The sequence below is a fragment of the Frieseomelitta varia genome, unplaced genomic scaffold, assembly GCF_011392965.1.
Source record: "Frieseomelitta varia isolate USP_RPSP 00005682 unplaced genomic scaffold, Fvar_1.2 scaffold_412, whole genome shotgun sequence".
NCBI lineage: Eukaryota > Metazoa > Arthropoda > Insecta > Hymenoptera > Apidae > Frieseomelitta > Frieseomelitta varia.
Window position 1 is genome coordinate 61,219 of NW_025110160.1, and position 15,999 is coordinate 77,217.

At 31.9% G+C, this 15,999-nt stretch overlaps 4 protein-coding genes and 1 long non-coding RNA gene across 5 annotated transcripts; 3 read left to right on the top strand and 2 right to left on the bottom strand.

Moving 5' to 3' along the window:
• The first annotated feature begins 4,183 nt into the window (after positions 1 to 4,183).
• On the top strand, positions 4,184 to 7,120 carry LOC122531717. Its single transcript, XM_043659857.1, has 3 exons — positions 4,184 to 4,514; positions 4,598 to 4,868; positions 5,937 to 7,120. The coding sequence occupies exons 2-3, from the start codon at positions 4,709 to 4,711 to the stop codon at positions 6,386 to 6,388; spliced, it is 612 nt and encodes a 203-aa protein (XP_043515792.1). The 5' UTR covers positions 4,184 to 4,514; positions 4,598 to 4,708; the 3' UTR covers positions 6,389 to 7,120.
• LOC122531715 (ell-associated factor Eaf) lies at positions 6,775 to 9,485 on the top strand. Its single transcript, XM_043659854.1, has 7 exons — positions 6,775 to 6,982; positions 7,092 to 7,424; positions 7,606 to 7,837; positions 7,902 to 8,132; positions 8,808 to 9,100; positions 9,200 to 9,293; positions 9,369 to 9,485. Exons 2-6 carry the CDS (start codon positions 7,271 to 7,273, stop codon positions 9,289 to 9,291), a joined length of 1,002 nt encoding a protein of 333 aa, XP_043515789.1. The 5' UTR covers positions 6,775 to 6,982; positions 7,092 to 7,270; the 3' UTR covers positions 9,292 to 9,293; positions 9,369 to 9,485.
• On the bottom strand, positions 9,395 to 13,353 carry LOC122531711 (chondroitin sulfate synthase 2). Its single transcript, XM_043659849.1, has 6 exons — positions 12,181 to 13,353; positions 11,792 to 12,099; positions 11,121 to 11,711; positions 10,772 to 11,047; positions 10,522 to 10,705; positions 9,395 to 10,433 (listed from the first exon to the last, which is right to left on the bottom strand). The coding sequence occupies exons 1-6, from the start codon at positions 12,824 to 12,826 to the stop codon at positions 10,126 to 10,128; spliced, it is 2,313 nt and encodes a 770-aa protein (XP_043515784.1). The 5' UTR covers positions 12,827 to 13,353; the 3' UTR covers positions 9,395 to 10,125.
• A 571-nt stretch (positions 13,354 to 13,924) lies between these two features.
• On the bottom strand, positions 13,925 to 14,245 carry LOC122531707. The gene is made up of 2 exons (XR_006307359.1): positions 14,102 to 14,245; positions 13,925 to 14,032 (listed from the first exon to the last, which is right to left on the bottom strand). It is a non-coding gene; the product is annotated as an uncharacterized LOC122531707 (long non-coding RNA).
• A 124-nt stretch (positions 14,246 to 14,369) lies between these two features.
• Positions 14,370 to 15,975, top strand: LOC122531705 (evolutionarily conserved signaling intermediate in Toll pathway, mitochondrial). The gene is made up of 2 exons (XM_043659841.1): positions 14,370 to 15,562; positions 15,640 to 15,975. Exons 1-2 carry the CDS (start codon positions 14,692 to 14,694, stop codon positions 15,918 to 15,920), a joined length of 1,152 nt encoding a protein of 383 aa, XP_043515776.1. The 5' UTR covers positions 14,370 to 14,691; the 3' UTR covers positions 15,921 to 15,975.
• The last annotated feature ends 24 nt before the right edge of the window (positions 15,976 to 15,999 follow it).

Sequence of the window (15,999 nt, forward strand, 5' to 3'; positions counted from 1 at the left end):
TGCCAGATAGTAGATCAGTGATCAATTAAAAGGAAAGAGGGCTAATCATCAAGAATGGTAACACCAAGAATGAGGTGTTGCGTGCTTAGGTTGACCAAATCTCGAGATCTGATCCCCTATCAAGATCATGACTTTTCCCTCTTGTGTTTTCATTTTTTTCTTCTTTTTTCTTCTCTTTTCATTTTTAGTAAATTTTAGTAAATTTCTGCAAGTAAAGTGTATCGTCGTCGTTTCACACCTTCGCTCGTCGATAATTACACAAACACTCGAACAAACCGATAAACGTCTCTGCCTGGCGCGTGTATCAGTTCTGCGAGATTAAATTTGCTTTTGCAACCTTCGCTTCTGAAAACGAAGATAAACCGTGAGTCACGTTCTTGGAAATCAATCGTCCGATTGTCCTCATCTAATGAGAATGCTAGCGAACTATTTTTTCAGATTTTCTTTCAATTTGAGCCGAGATTAACAAATTCGGGAAACGATAACAGACGGTAAAACAGGAATGATTAGAAAAAAAAAGGAAGATAAAGTAGGGAATGACTCGTTGAAACTTGCAAGATTGTCAATTACATACAAAGCTCCTTGACATTAGAACTATTGACCTGTTGTTGCCGTAATGCCGTAATATGTTTCTTATAATGAAACGTTTTTTATAATAAAATTATTATTAAACTATTATCATAAATATTTATCATAAATATTCATTTCATTCATCACGAGAAACATTGGAAACTATCTTAAAAACTACTTATTACGAGTATATAAAAGTCAACGTTAATAAAATTTATTACGAATATATAAAAGTTATTTTATGTACTTTACTAATTAGAAATCTTAGAAGCTATTTATTATGAGTGATAAAATTTATTTACGAGTATATAAAAGTTAACGTTAATAAAATTTATTACGAGTATATAAAAGTTAATTTTGCTAAAAAAAAAAGACTCGGGGAAAACATATAAAATTCGAACATTGGTTTCTCACAAATTTCCTAGTTGCAGTATTAAGGTAACCTACCGTATGACCTCTCATCGATTCTCAAGTTTCACGACGCAGTGTTAAACTCACATCGGCGTATCGATTTGAAAATCGAGTTTACATCGATACAGAAATCAGTATATCGCCCTAGATTGACGAGCAAGCCCCAATTCCATCGCTGTTTCATGAAAGTTGATACATAACCTGAAAATTCATACACGTGTGCATCGCAACGTGTTGGCCGCTTTTGAGTGAAATAATAAATTTTTTTTCAAGTGTTGCGAAATGTTTTAGTATTTAGTATTTCGCATTCTACAATTCTGCCAAGATCTTAAATTATTACTGATATCAGTTAAAAGATTGATCAGTAACTTTGATATCCTGATTACATCGAAATTTCATTCGTTGCGTTTACATTGATAAAAATCATTCGTTTAGGATGTATTTTAATCTTGATCTTGAAGTGATGGTAATATCTGTACTTTGAAACGAGGTAAGTCGATTATTGACTTCGACGAATTTTCTTAAGCAACGTAAATACGATGATATTAATATTAATAATACCATTAAGTTTGAGACGATATGATGCATCGAGTTACGCAAGGAAATGTTACACACATTTATTCGATGTCATTTGCATTCTTATCGCTTTCAAAAAAAAAAAAAAAAAAAAAAAGAGCAGGATATACGTACTATGAATTCAAAGAATGCAAATACAACTGTATACCGTGTTATATATACATGTATTTATTAACGTTACTTTGCAATATCCAAATTAACATCTCCAAGTACTATTGGAAAAAATATACGTACGTACGTTCCCACAGAATGACTAATTAATAACAGATTATATCCTCCTTGATATCATTAAACTTCTGTTATTTCTTAAACTTATTGTTTTTCTTTTATGCAGCGAGTAATTCATGTGTATTAAGATATATAATACAATGTAATATAATAAAGATTTTATATCTTCCTTTTTTTTCTTTTTACTTTGTAATTAATGTAATTATGACGTACAATCAGGCATCGCACTGTACGAACAATAAAAGATGAAATCTGAAATATGTAGACGCGTATCGTCGACATTGGTAAACTAGGAAAAAAAAAAAGAAACAAAAACTCGGTGATTTCAGTTGTTTCTGCCACGTAACCCAATTGCAATAGCAGTTGTAATTTTAATCATCAAGCAATGACTAATCCTGACTCATGACAGAACAAAGGGAACAAAGTTTGAATAATGGGCGTGTAATTAAAATGTTGCATTAGAAAACTGGAAAAATCGTAATCATTATTGTGTCAAAAAAATTAAGCTCGAAGGACAATTATATAAGAAAAATTCACGTCAGCAAGAGAGAGTTTATTTTCGTATTATCGCAGTGACACATGTTCCATCTATGGAAGAATATCTTTCTTATTTTTCATAGACCAATTTTTATAATTGTGACAGTGACTTGGAATTTGTAAGAACTGCAAATTATAGTTTACTTTAAAACGAGTTATACAGTTAAGTATAAATAGCATTTCTGGTGCCCAATGTAAAAATATCGCAAAACTTTATTTTTAGTAGTTACCTGCAGAGGAAACGGTTATCTGAAATCGCTTGTAAACCAATACGGAATACGAAAGGTCGTAGCTTATTAACATTTCGAGGCATAACATGGGTGTGAGCGTTTCCATTATTGCGAAAACTTATGGTTTAGTCATGTTGTTTGCCAAAGGGAGATGATAAAATCGTGTTTGGAAACTGTATTGTCACTTATGAACTAATCTACAAATCTCCTTATTAATATAATATTAAATTTAAGAGGAAATTGATTTCCAGACTTCAGAAACTGGATAAGGCTTTTTGTGAATGAGAGTTTTATTTATACTGCACACTGTGCAAATCATATATCATTGGCTAATGTCAATATTATACTTAAATTACGTATTGAGACAAGATTATTGTTTTATAATACGTATTTACCTTTCCGTAAACCTCTGAAATTCATTTCCCATAAGATTACTGAAAAATTTAATAGTTGAATCAAACAAAACTGTTACATGTATGAGCATTGTTTCGATGGACATATGTTCAAAATTTTAATAAATTTTAGAATAATATATATAATTATTTTAGAATTTATATTATAATTATTTTATTACATTTAATGTAAGATGCGATATATATAATTATTTTAGAATTTATATTATTATAATTGTTTTATTACATTTAATGTAAGATGCGATGTATATATAATTATTTTAAAATTTATATTATAATTATTTTATTACATTTAATGTAAGATTTTACCTGCATTTCGGTAGGTGCAATTTCGTGCAATTTTGACCTACCAAGTACTCATGAACTCACTTTGCGTGATAGATGGCAGCAGTTACTTGATGGTACGTAGGAATTCATAAACGAAGTGTCGTTCGAAATCAAATATTAACAGTTGCGTCGTTTTCGTACCTTTTAAATTATTATTCTGCACTCTCGCTTATGTAAAAAATTGAATAAATTGAGGAAACATGTTTGAACGATCCTTTTCGCGTATTCACATGTGTACGCGCGCGCGCGCGCGCACAGGAATTAATGCCTTTTGTTCGAAGTATTGCAAAAATAAAATTGAATGAATTATTACATCGCTGCGATCATAAAATCTTGCTTCAATAAAATCTTGCTCGAAAGGCATTGGTACAAATGAAATTCGAATTTCCAATGGCACGAAGTTCCCATAAGGCTTTAAAGTAATGATTCCACGTCGTGCGCGCACGAACGTTTGCCGCTATTACTCGACAAGTTGTCAAGGGTAAAAATACTGCAGTACTGCTGCAAAACTTTTAGCAGAAGCGTCAACGCGCATCGATGATGTATTAGTCATGTCGTTTCGAACGAGGGAAAGACATTGACCTCCATCATGCACTTCCATTCTTTCTTTTTTTCCGTTTTGCATAAAAGTCTCTCTATTTACTTAAAAAACTTTTTGATCTGACGCCAACGCTTGTGTTTGCCAATTCAATCCTTTATGTTCTTTTTTATACACAACTGTAGCTTATTTGTACTAACTTTCCTCTTATAATTATAATTTTATTCACATTGTATGCAAAATACGGATATTTTTATACGTTATTATGAAATATACATATATGTATATGTAAACTGAGTTCTTATTACACTATCTTCACGAGTTACGAGATTTTCCTTTGTTTAGTTCTTGAGGAATCACTTTTCTTTTCTGCAATCGAACTTGTATTTTCAAATAGATCTCATGTCGAAAGTTGAAAAGAATATTTGAAAAAACGTCCAAGTTTGTAATTGAATATACTCGACTTTTATCTAGTTAATATAGCATGATACTCAAAATATGTGACGAAACTATTTCGAGGCACAAGCAACATACATACGTATACGCGTTGAACTATTTAAATAGAGTACAATATTCCTGCCGCTGTCTATACAGAAGTTTGCATTTTGGTAAAGTTAAACAAATTCGGAATGATATTCGTTTAAGTATAGATCGCATCAGTCGTTAAGAAGTAATGCATATTCGGTACGGATCCAAGTGTACATAACCTCGTTCGAATATTAAACAGAACGTAAAAGAATCTTACGTTTTTGAATGTCATTGATGAGTGAAATGTAGAGACACTTCCTCGTGACGAGAAGATATTCTAATTGTCATCGCATGGAAGTTTCCGGCAACTTGAACATCAAGCCAGAAAGTAGTCTTTAAATAAAAGGGCCATGATTCATCCAAGCAGCACTCTTGCACATCTAGCGAAACTTTTCGTGACAATTGGTTGCATGAGAACTCTTGGTAATGAGTACGATAAAACAAACACTTGGTCATTTCGTGCCTTTCAAATTCTGCTTTCGCACTCCATACTGGGAGCACTCAGGTTTGGTAAGAATGTATTCCATTGACAACTGTATATATTTTGCATCTTGGCATTTTCCTAGTATATTTTTAAAGCAATATTATCTGTACAGAGCCCCCTAAAAGTACATCTTATATATTAGTGGGGGTCATGCAGAGGATTAGTTGGTATGAAACTACGTAAGGGTATTATACTTGACTTTTAAATGTAAAACTACAGACAAAGAAGTAATACTTTTTATTATTTGTAAAAGTTTTGTCTTGTTGGAACAGATGAGAAATAATAGCACAATTCAGTGCGCTTGTTTCTAAAGGAAATGAGTAACAAAAATTCCTATGTCACTCTATAATATGCAGTTACATAGTAATATATTTTTTAGTTGGCACACATTTTGCTTAAGTATACATTTGAACATTACTAGAAGTAGTACAGTAGATATTTACATTTTGCATGCTTATAATTTTCTAATTTTGCTTATCACAGCATTGCAGATACCCTTTTTTCATGCAGATTGATCATTTAATAACAAAACCCACTCATATTCTGTAGCATCCTAGCATTATAGTTGTAACAATTTGAAGAAATAAATAATCTGTATAAAATATAGACTTTTTCCTTTTTGTAACCGATTCTGATTCTTCAGCTAAAAGTTAATTTTGCAGTAAAATATACAATGTTACCTCAATACTAGCTGTTTCGTAGAAATTTCAGTAAAAAAGAAAATGCAAATTGTTTTATTAAACTTTTATTTCAGCCAGGAAAACTGTCCATTAATTATATTATTTCTCACAAGTTCCAACTAGTTATTTTTGAATCAATAGCGAAATTACTGATTATATGTACTTCACATACAAAAATTAGAAACTGTCACGTTCCATGTTCTTTTCCTCCTGCTCAGAAATTTAAAGAGCATAGGAGAAAAGCAAAAAGAGTTCGTCTTTCTCGTAACACTTCTAGAAACTCTAGGTTTAGAGAGATACATGCAGCTTTTGTGTTCAAGAACAACTTAGTTCACGCTATGAGGCGTAGTAAAAAACAGCACTCATAATATGTGTTATGTAGAGCATATTATCCTTAGCGAATGTTGCTTCCAGGAACTCCGTTTCTTACATCAGCCACCAATATAGCAAAGTACTTAAGGATCTTCTACGATTGGTACTCTATGATCGTTGACATTATGTCATTGGCGTTGTTCACTGCTGGTATCTTGCAAGGATATGGGATCAGTGAGAAAGTTTGGCTCATGCTACTCTCTTTGGGCATACTGCCAATATTCTTTTATCTGCAGCCAAAGCGAAAACAAAGTCAAATAAGGAGGCATCAGTTGTTCATGAATGTCACCACCACCCTACAATTGTTGATGATCACGTTGGTCGGCCTAAGAAACAGTAATTACAACGTTATCAGCTTGGTCGTCTCGTACATATTTGAGCGATTTTTTATCGACGAACTTTGCTATCACTATGAGATTTCAAGCACCGATTTGAGCCAATATTCTTTGTGCTTCGTAGAAATTTTCATGGTTTTGACGCTGAGCGAACTGTAAATGTAAATCTAATTGATTGTAATTCGGTGCTTGGTGTCTACGCATTTTGAATTCGCGAGCATTTCGAATTGTGAAATTCCCTAGAACCATGAGTGAACGGTGACGGGATATTGAAAAGTCACTAGAATTGAGTGACATCGCGAATTTGTAACATCGAAAATTTACATCCCTGAATAAAATATCTTGAAAGTTACATAAAACTCTTTGGATTTTCGTATATATTGAAAAAGAGATTTATTATTTAAATAAATGCAGTACTTCATGCATTTGTACATCATGTCCGTCAGACATTTTTCAGGTGGTTCTAGTAATATAATTCAGGTAGTGGCCTATCTATATGCAGGTTCTATATCAGTGCAGTGTACTGGAAACTGAATCTTCGATTCAGTCAGAGGACGTTTGCTGTGATAGTACCATTTGGAGTCTGAGATTAACCGCCTTAAATTTCAATCGAATTGATTGGCAGTCGGTGTGATCGAATCGCTGTTTCCCGATTTCTGTGTTTTCGAACAGTTGTCAAATAAATAAATTAAGCGCGGTCTTCATGAACGCGGACACACGGACGAACTAGATCAATGAATGAATAGTATTGTGGTGAGCTGTGCTCTCACGTATTGTGTATTTTCGCTTGGCTCTCACGTGTCACCTGAGCTTTATTGCTAGCTAAAAAAAAACACGGCTCTCGACGATAATTATTGCACAGAACGAACGAGTGTGCAGGCAAATCGATCGTAACAGAACAGTACGGGGTAACAGCTGTTACGGAGGAAATACAAATGCGCGTCCCTGCCATATTTTGGCAAATTAGCGAGTAAAACAACGATCAATCACGGTCGACAGCTCGAATATCAAAAGGGAGATTTACGCAAAAAGCCGTGCGCAATGAAATCGGTCACTTCTGTTGCTGATACGAATTTCCAAGGCATAGGGCGTGACATGATGGCGCAGCAGCTCGGTTTGGGCCCGGAGATTAAAGAACTGAAGTTGGGCCCTACATTTACCAATAACAGATCAACGGCTTTTCACACTTTGAAATGTTAGTGGACAAATTCCTTTGTTTTCTAATCTAAGTATATCTCAATAGTAATTCTAATTCACACAGTGTCATTGGATAAGTAACTTGTTTACATTGAATATTAAATGCTGCTTGTACAAATAACATTCAAAATGTAATCAACTCATAGTCAGAAATGTAACCACAGTTATTAACAATTTAGATGATTTCAAACCAGCGAGCGTTGATGTTTCCAAAATAGCAAAGGTAGACGTTGGAGTAAACAACATGATGACAGTTACCGTGCCACATTTAGATGGCGCCGGGATCCCTCATACGGTATTCAAAGGCTCTCAAAGACCTTATCACAAGGAATGTGTCTTGATAATCGACAGGGTGACAGGGGAAATTACATTGGAGAAGTTGTCGGCGAATATTCAAGTAAAGAAGACCCGGTATGTAATTTTATTTTTTGTAAAATGCATCAAATGTTTACATTTTATGTCGTATTTTTTTTAGAACAGAACCAAAGTCACAGGTGCACTTGGGAATTTCTGGAGCAAATAGTAACAGTAGGCCCATAACTCCTGTAGAAATGAAGAGAAGTCCCACTCACGGTAGGGCAACTGGAAGAACAAAAGTGACAAGTGGGAAAAGGAGAGAACCCACTGCCCAACTACATCCGAAACAGTGTAGTCCCCTTAGAGTATCGCCATATGGCAAAAGTCCTCCTGTCACTTCAACTAATAGGTACAAGCATTTTTTAATATCAACGAGAGCAAATAAGTAACAATTTATTTTGATAAAAGAAAATGAAACCTGGAATACTTTGATGAAATGTAAAATAATATTTTGTATTAAACTTTAATTATATAACATTTAATTATAACTTTAATTATAACTTTAATTATAACTTTAATTATATAGTAATTTTATAATAATACATTAAGATGAACCTGTAGAAAAATACTTCCTCTCAGATTTTGATGATTTTCGAGTATATTAAAGAGAAATCGATATTTCAAACAACTTTTTTTGTGTATGTTTGTCAGTCTAGTTTCCAAGATGTTTGCAAACAACTGATGGTTTCACAGTGAATTCTGGTATGTCTGTTATGTGACAACAAATGTGTCGGTTACTTGTGAATAATATATAATATGACAACAAATGTGTCGGTTACTTATGAATAATATATAATATGTCAATTAAAATTGCATATGTCACAGATAAGGAAAGTTCAATGTGCTAGTTCTGGCAGTTTTTTGCAAAGATCTCGGAAATTAGACTTGGAAACTGATTATATGTGTAAGAAAAAATTGTTTGAAATATTAATTTCCATAACATATTCAAAATCAGATAGGAGATAGCATTTCTGTAGGTTCACAAAGATCTTTTTCTAAACGTACTAAAAACGCAGAACTTTAGTTCACCAGTGCAACAGCCATCAGTGGCATCGTCAACTCTGGCTAGTTTGCCAATGATTAGTTCTGATATTGATGATTGTCCTTTAACATCGTCTGGATCATTACCGACTACCAATTCTTCTGCGCCTGTAAAGTCATTTTCCGTAACTAATACTCAATCAGCTGTTAAATCTTCTGTAACTGCGGACAGTGATGGAGGTGCTCTTAGTGATTCTACTTCAAGTAGCTCAAGTTCAGATAGTTCAGACAGTGATTCAGATACTGAAAATGTTCCAGTTTTAACGGGGGCTAATGGTTATTATAATAATATATTGATATAATATAATAATTATTTTTATTATTTTAAAAATTAAGTAATATTTACTTTTACATTTTATTTATATTTCTTTTTAGGAAATAACAGTAAAAATCCATCGCCTCTAATGCCAGATAATCTTCTAAATGATGATTTACAATTATCAGAATCAGAATCTGATAGTGATTAATGGTAAGATATGTTCGAATTATTTGCATTTATTAATAAATATAAATACTACTTTTGTTGAGACAATGTTTTTTGCAGGAACAATGAAAGATGTTTTAAATATCTGCCAAGAAATTCTCTATTTTTCCAACATTTTATTTCCTATTACTGTATATTGAAGAAATAGAACAATTCAATTGTATTCCATATTACACATAAAAAAAATATGTATAGCAAATATTTTCTATTATTATATATGTATTGCAGTCAGTTACGGTACGTACGAAAACTTTTCGCTTTTTGTGCAGTAAACATATGGAAAAAATGAAATGGTGATGTAGCGTATGTACATTTATTTATAAGGTATTAGGGATTGTACAATTACTACTACTGACTAATATTTAGTGTAATTATATGATCTTTACTTTCTTATACATCTTAGAAATCTTGCCAAAATGTTTTATGTAATTTTTAGAAAACTGGCAAATACTTTTCACTGGAGTTTATAATTTATCAATTTGATTGTTTTTTTTTTAAATGTAAATATCCAAATGTCGTATCCAATACATAGCATATCGATTGTTTTCTTCTGTAATCTTTTTATGGATATAAAATTATATATATTATTACGAAAAGAATTAATTTGTTACGAAAAGAATTGAATAACTGCATTACTTACAAAATATTTATTTAATGTGAAATGTATAAATTTAATAAAATATTATAATATGAATCTTTTTATATAGATATGTATAACATTTTAACATCAACTTTTTCATCACACTTTTATAACTTTATTTATATTCCTGCATAAACTATATATTTGTGCCTTACTTATTAATATTTGCTGTACAATTCATCTTAACAAGCCATTTTTATAAGTTTGATAGTCCAGTATCAATCTAGCAAGTTGACTACGTCGACCTAAATGAAAATTCTTCGACCGTGTGCAAAAGTTGTTATTATCAATAATATCAACATAGTCGACATTTTTATACCTTACTTTGAGAGCTGGTTCTATTGCGCGTAAAATATGTAAATTGCTGAATGAAACAAACATCTCGAACAAAGAAGTAACAGGAATACTCTGTGAAAATTTCAACACTGATGAAATATCTCGATCAGAGTGTATTATTGGAATGCTAGCCTCAATGGTTTTTCTCACTGCAAAAAGATGTAAATGTATTATATAAAATATAAAATATAAAATATAAAATATAAAATAAAAAGAGGTATAGGAAAATATACATACTAGTGTTATAGTCTTTGACATAAAAGGCAATATTATTAAAATTATACTCATCAAATCTCCCATGATTTCGATTGATATCCGTGTCAATTTGTTTTATATCGTTTATGTGAGCTATATCAGGATGGTATTCCATGAAAGGAATTGGACTGAATATTTGATATTGACTGATGGTATTCATTCGGATCTAAATATTAAATTTTGAATTAATTTGCGTGTAAGAGATTCTCGTTGGGATTATTAATATACATACTCTATTCAAATAATCCAACCGTAATTGTATACCAGTCTCGACGAAAAGTATTAAACTTTCAGGTGCAAATTTTCTTACGCACAAGTCTGTAACAGCAATATTCAATAACCGATTTGTTTCAACAGACGTTACAATATTTGGCAACCGAATAGAAAGCCAGGTGATTTTCGACTGTTGTTTCTTATACTTCTCAGCCAACAACAGCGCATATTGTTTAATCTCAGAGTATATGTCTGCTTTTCCTTTAGATGCAGAGTTAAAATCATACAAGAGAACCTACGTGTAAACAAAGTTAAAAAATATATAAAATTCTTTTTTTTTCATTTTAACAATAAACAAAAATATTAACCATCATAAGGAAGGTTTTATATTTTTTCTCCATACAGTCTATAGCATATTGCTCTAAAAAGTTCAATGCATCTTGCTTATTTAATGAATTCACCGTCAGTATTATATTTACTCTCGTGTTTTCTGTTACGTACGGAACAGGCAGAATCTCAACTTTGCCGAGTGGCTTACACACTTCAATCCTCTTCTTCAATATTTTACCGGTACTAATATCAGTGAACTCCAGATCTAGTATATAATCCATTCCTCGAGATGCGTCGAATCTTTGGTACCCATTTATTAATTTGTTAAACTTTAATGTATACCGATAATCAGCAATTATACTAGAAGTTGTAACATTAATCGTTCGCTCGATGTCAAATTTAGCGTCGGTTTTTAATTCTTGTACAGTTGAAAAGTCAGTATTTAAAAATATGTGAGTTTCGTTAAAATACGTCCATCGTAAAATATCGAAGCGACTCATAGCTTTATTTCCCGGTTGATTGCCAATAGGCCATGAAACGTTACGTTCTTGCGGAGGACCTAAGCTTGCCATATTTAAAATTGATTTTCGAATGTTAGAGATCTTTTCTTGAATTTCCATAGCCTTTGACTAAAATCACCAAATAAGCTTTTGTAAAGCATAGATTACAGATCAACGAATTTTTAATTATTACAGTTTAGAGTACTCACTGCCGCAAAATAAGCGTTTAATTTGTAGACAAGAAAGTGATCATATATCGGATATATCACAAGTGAATTTAGAAATTCATTGTTTTGAATTAGGTCTTTTAAATCCTTTTCAAATGAAAATGTTGACTTCAATTTGGTGTACCAAAATTTCTGTCCTTGTATGTGATTGGAACAGAGTATCGAGGTAGAATGAACAATACATCGTCCAAAGTTGACGTCGTCTGAATCAGAATAAGCATTTCTTACACACCAGTCCAAATTGTTCTTCAACTCTTGTATCACCGAATTGCTCAGAAGTATTCCCGAATCTAGAAATGAATAACAATTCTTAATATCATTATCAAGTATTCTGAAATTGAGACAACGTTGTAATATGATATACTGTTTACCCAAGGAACAATAAGTTGGAATATCTCCAAGAACACCCACATGAACGTTTTGACTTACACTAATCTTTGTAACAAATTTGAGTAATTTTTTAACGTTGATGTAGCTTACATCTTTGATTAGGAAATAGTAATCATAATTCTCTAGATAATTGTCGATTATGTATTTCATAGTATGAAATGGCTTCAAAATGCTTCTGGTATCTGTAAATCCAACTATACCGGGCAGAGTAACATTGGGTTTTGTCCCCTCGGGTATAGAAATGAAATAACGTATTTTGTCCGCAACGTGGGCAACAGTTTTATTAATTGCTATGTCTCTGCTATATAAATATTGTTGACTCGTTATCACTCCTATGAATAGCTTCTCTCTGATTCCAAGCTCTGTCGAATAATATCTCGGACGCACCAATGCTTTGGAAACTTTTTGCGCTTGTAGAGGTTTGCTATTGATATTTATCTTTGGTTCATATTCATCCAGGTCATCTTGATAGTGTAAGTAATGTATTAAATAATCTGTGTTTCCATTAGAATTATCTATGTCAACTGGTATCAACATCATACTGAGACTTAAACCCATACTGATTCCAACGATTAAATATACATTTGTCCAACAATAAGTTAGAAATATCTTTAACATAGGATTCATTTTTTAATAACGTTTTATTGTACAGGTATTGCAATACATCTAATGAATACACCAATACTGTAAAATGTAAAAATCCTTTCCTTTCATACTACTGATTTTATTTTTTATTAGATTTGATTTTCATTAACCTGAAATCTGCAGTTGTACAAAGTTTCACGGTTTTTTGTTAAATATATTATTCATTAACCACAACGTCAATTTATTGCGAAATTCATACTATGACGTGATTTCAATTATTATTATTATTCACGTGTTACATTATTATTAGTTAAGTAAAGTCAGAAAAGTAGAAGTTCATTATTCATTAGTGACGTTCTAATAACAATGTAATAATTTTTAAATATCATTCGTTCTCTGTTCTTTGATAACAAATAAGATACGTGTAACGAGATACAGCAACTTCAAATTTGAAACATTCACCCCCTTAAATACGACAACACATGGTTACGTATTTTTGTTACATAACAGAGGTTCTCAACGAAATTCATTCATTACAAGGGTGATAAAACATTCAAACCATTGACTAAACAAGTCTCTCAAACTGGAGAGCCAATCATGGCTCGCATCCAGCTTTACGAACCATAGGAGAAGAACCCCCTCTATTACTCTGTTGTTTCTTTCTTTCATTACTTTATCAAATAAAGTAATATAAAAGTAATATAATAATAATTAAGATATTAATTCAATCATAAATTATGGAAAGCTAAATTATAAAGTTATAAAATGAATCGCCGCTGACATATAAAAATATAAAACGAGGTTGTAGAAAAGTACTTTTTTTAAAAATTAAAGTTAAAAAATTAAACCAAATGGAGAAGAAATTCGACAAACCCCAACAATGGACATAGCATTGAATGAGATTTTGTGTTTTAGATTTTAAAATATCAGTCTAAGAAAAAATCAGTGTCTTTCATATTCCTTGTGATTTGTTATGGTGAACACAAGAATTATATTCAATTTCATCGTTGAAAGCGATGAGTATTAGTGATTTAGATTCGGAATTTATGACATACTTCTTTTTAATTAATAATGCTAATTAACATAATTAACATAATTTTATTTAACTCTTATGTATAATGTAGGAGCACATGCTTTTTCTAACGAATCCATTTTCTTTTCTTCTTTTATTTTTGCCGCCGTTTTGTTGCCGTTGGCCCGGTCGGTAAAAAAGGACTGCAGCGCCACGACAAGAATTTAAACTATCATCTATCGAAGATGGCTCGAATTACACGTTTTACGCGGGATTCGTCTGTGATTTGACTTACAAGCATTTACGTAAATAATATGTGACGAGGAAAGCAATAATTTAGTTCCATTATTTCACCGTTATGTGATAATAGCATCTATGAATTTTAATATCTATTAATTGACTAGAAATATAATAAAATAATTAGAAGCATTCTACAATTATATCTTTTTAATTGAACGCTCGATTTCTTTTCTTTGTTCCATTTGAATGCCGAAAAATGACAAAATCAGTAAGTTTCGTTTCTACTGAATCGGTAACGTCGCATGCGACACGAAAGTAACAAGACACGAAAAAACATTAAACGTCAATTCTATCTTCATTCTTGTCAATGAAAATGTTACAACACTGAAATTGTAGTGATGTTAGGTACTAAAGTACCAAAATACTATTTAATTAGTAAGAAGTAATGTTAAATGTTATCTAAGAAACTAGTACTAAAAATCTATGACAGTTATTTAAAATGTTATCCACATATATGTATTATGAGATTTATGAACTCTGAGAAGAAGGTTATATAGGACTATTGATAATATATATATATATATATATATATATATATTTATATTTGTATATTTATGATTTGTATTTGAATTAAACGTTATAAAATTGTAGTAGTATGAACACATTAATGAGAAAAATTGTCATCTCATTGAATAAATTGCCAGTAATAAAGAAACATGCTGGCATTCAGTTGACAATTGTTAGTAATTTTCATAATCATGACATTTTGCATGTCAAAAATGAGCCCAATGTCGATGTTACGCCGCATCATTTTAATGTGCAAGTGAAAGTAAAAGAAACTTTCTTGGAAATCATACGTATATACAAGAGGAATGATTCCAACAGGAAAGCGCAATTGGAATTCATACAAACAGCGTTGAAGTACATGGACGAATTTGGCGTACATCAGGACATTGAGGCTTACAAGGCATTGCTTGATATATTTCCAAGAGGGAGATACGTACCTGAAAATAGATTTCAAATTATGTTTTATCATTATCCAAAACATCAAGACACAGCTCTGCGAATACTCAACAAAATGGAAGAGAATTTCGTGATACCCGATTATGACGTGCAGAAAATGATCGTGGAGATATTTGGTAAAAATACTCTGGTTTTAAAAAAGTGTTTCAGCATGTTCTATTGGCAACCAAAGTTCAGTCAATTGAATCCTTGGCCCGTACCGCGACCCACGCCAACAGATCCAAAAGTACTCGCCGAATATGCATTAAAAAAGATATCTAGTGTAGATGTACAAGCTAATGTCACTTTATACAGGACAAAGGATGTACCTGACGCGATTGACGATACATGGATCTTGTCGAGTATGAGTAAATCACAGGAAGAACTTCTCGCTGTACAACCAACTGATAAATCTTTGATGGTGGAAGGACCTTTCCCAGTCTGGGTTGCTGATTATTATCTGAATTATTTTGTATTAAGGGGAGATCCAATAAAGAGAGAGGTCATTTACGGAGAGTATGATGGTAAAGGAAAATAAGAGTACTTGTGTATTTCATATTAATCAACAAAAGTGTTAATTTACATCTTGCTTTATTTTCAGATGTATCTAATATGAAAATTCCATTTTGGGAAAGACACAACTTCAAAATACCAGTCACCATTCACGAACAGGATGATGGTGTATATTACGCAATGTGCGCTTCAGGAACATCCTCCAAAGATTCCCTATTGTCGTGGATAAGATGCTTGCAAAAAACAAATCCTATTTTGGAAAAGATACCCATAGTATTTAAACTGAGATCATTGACAAATAAACAATTGAGCATTAAAAACGATGTAAAGAAACAAATATTTCAAAACGCAGATACAACTGGAAAATAGTCTGTCAGTATATGTTAATAAATTCAAATTATAAATAAATATGTTTCTACAGAAATGACAGTATATTCTTTAGAATAGT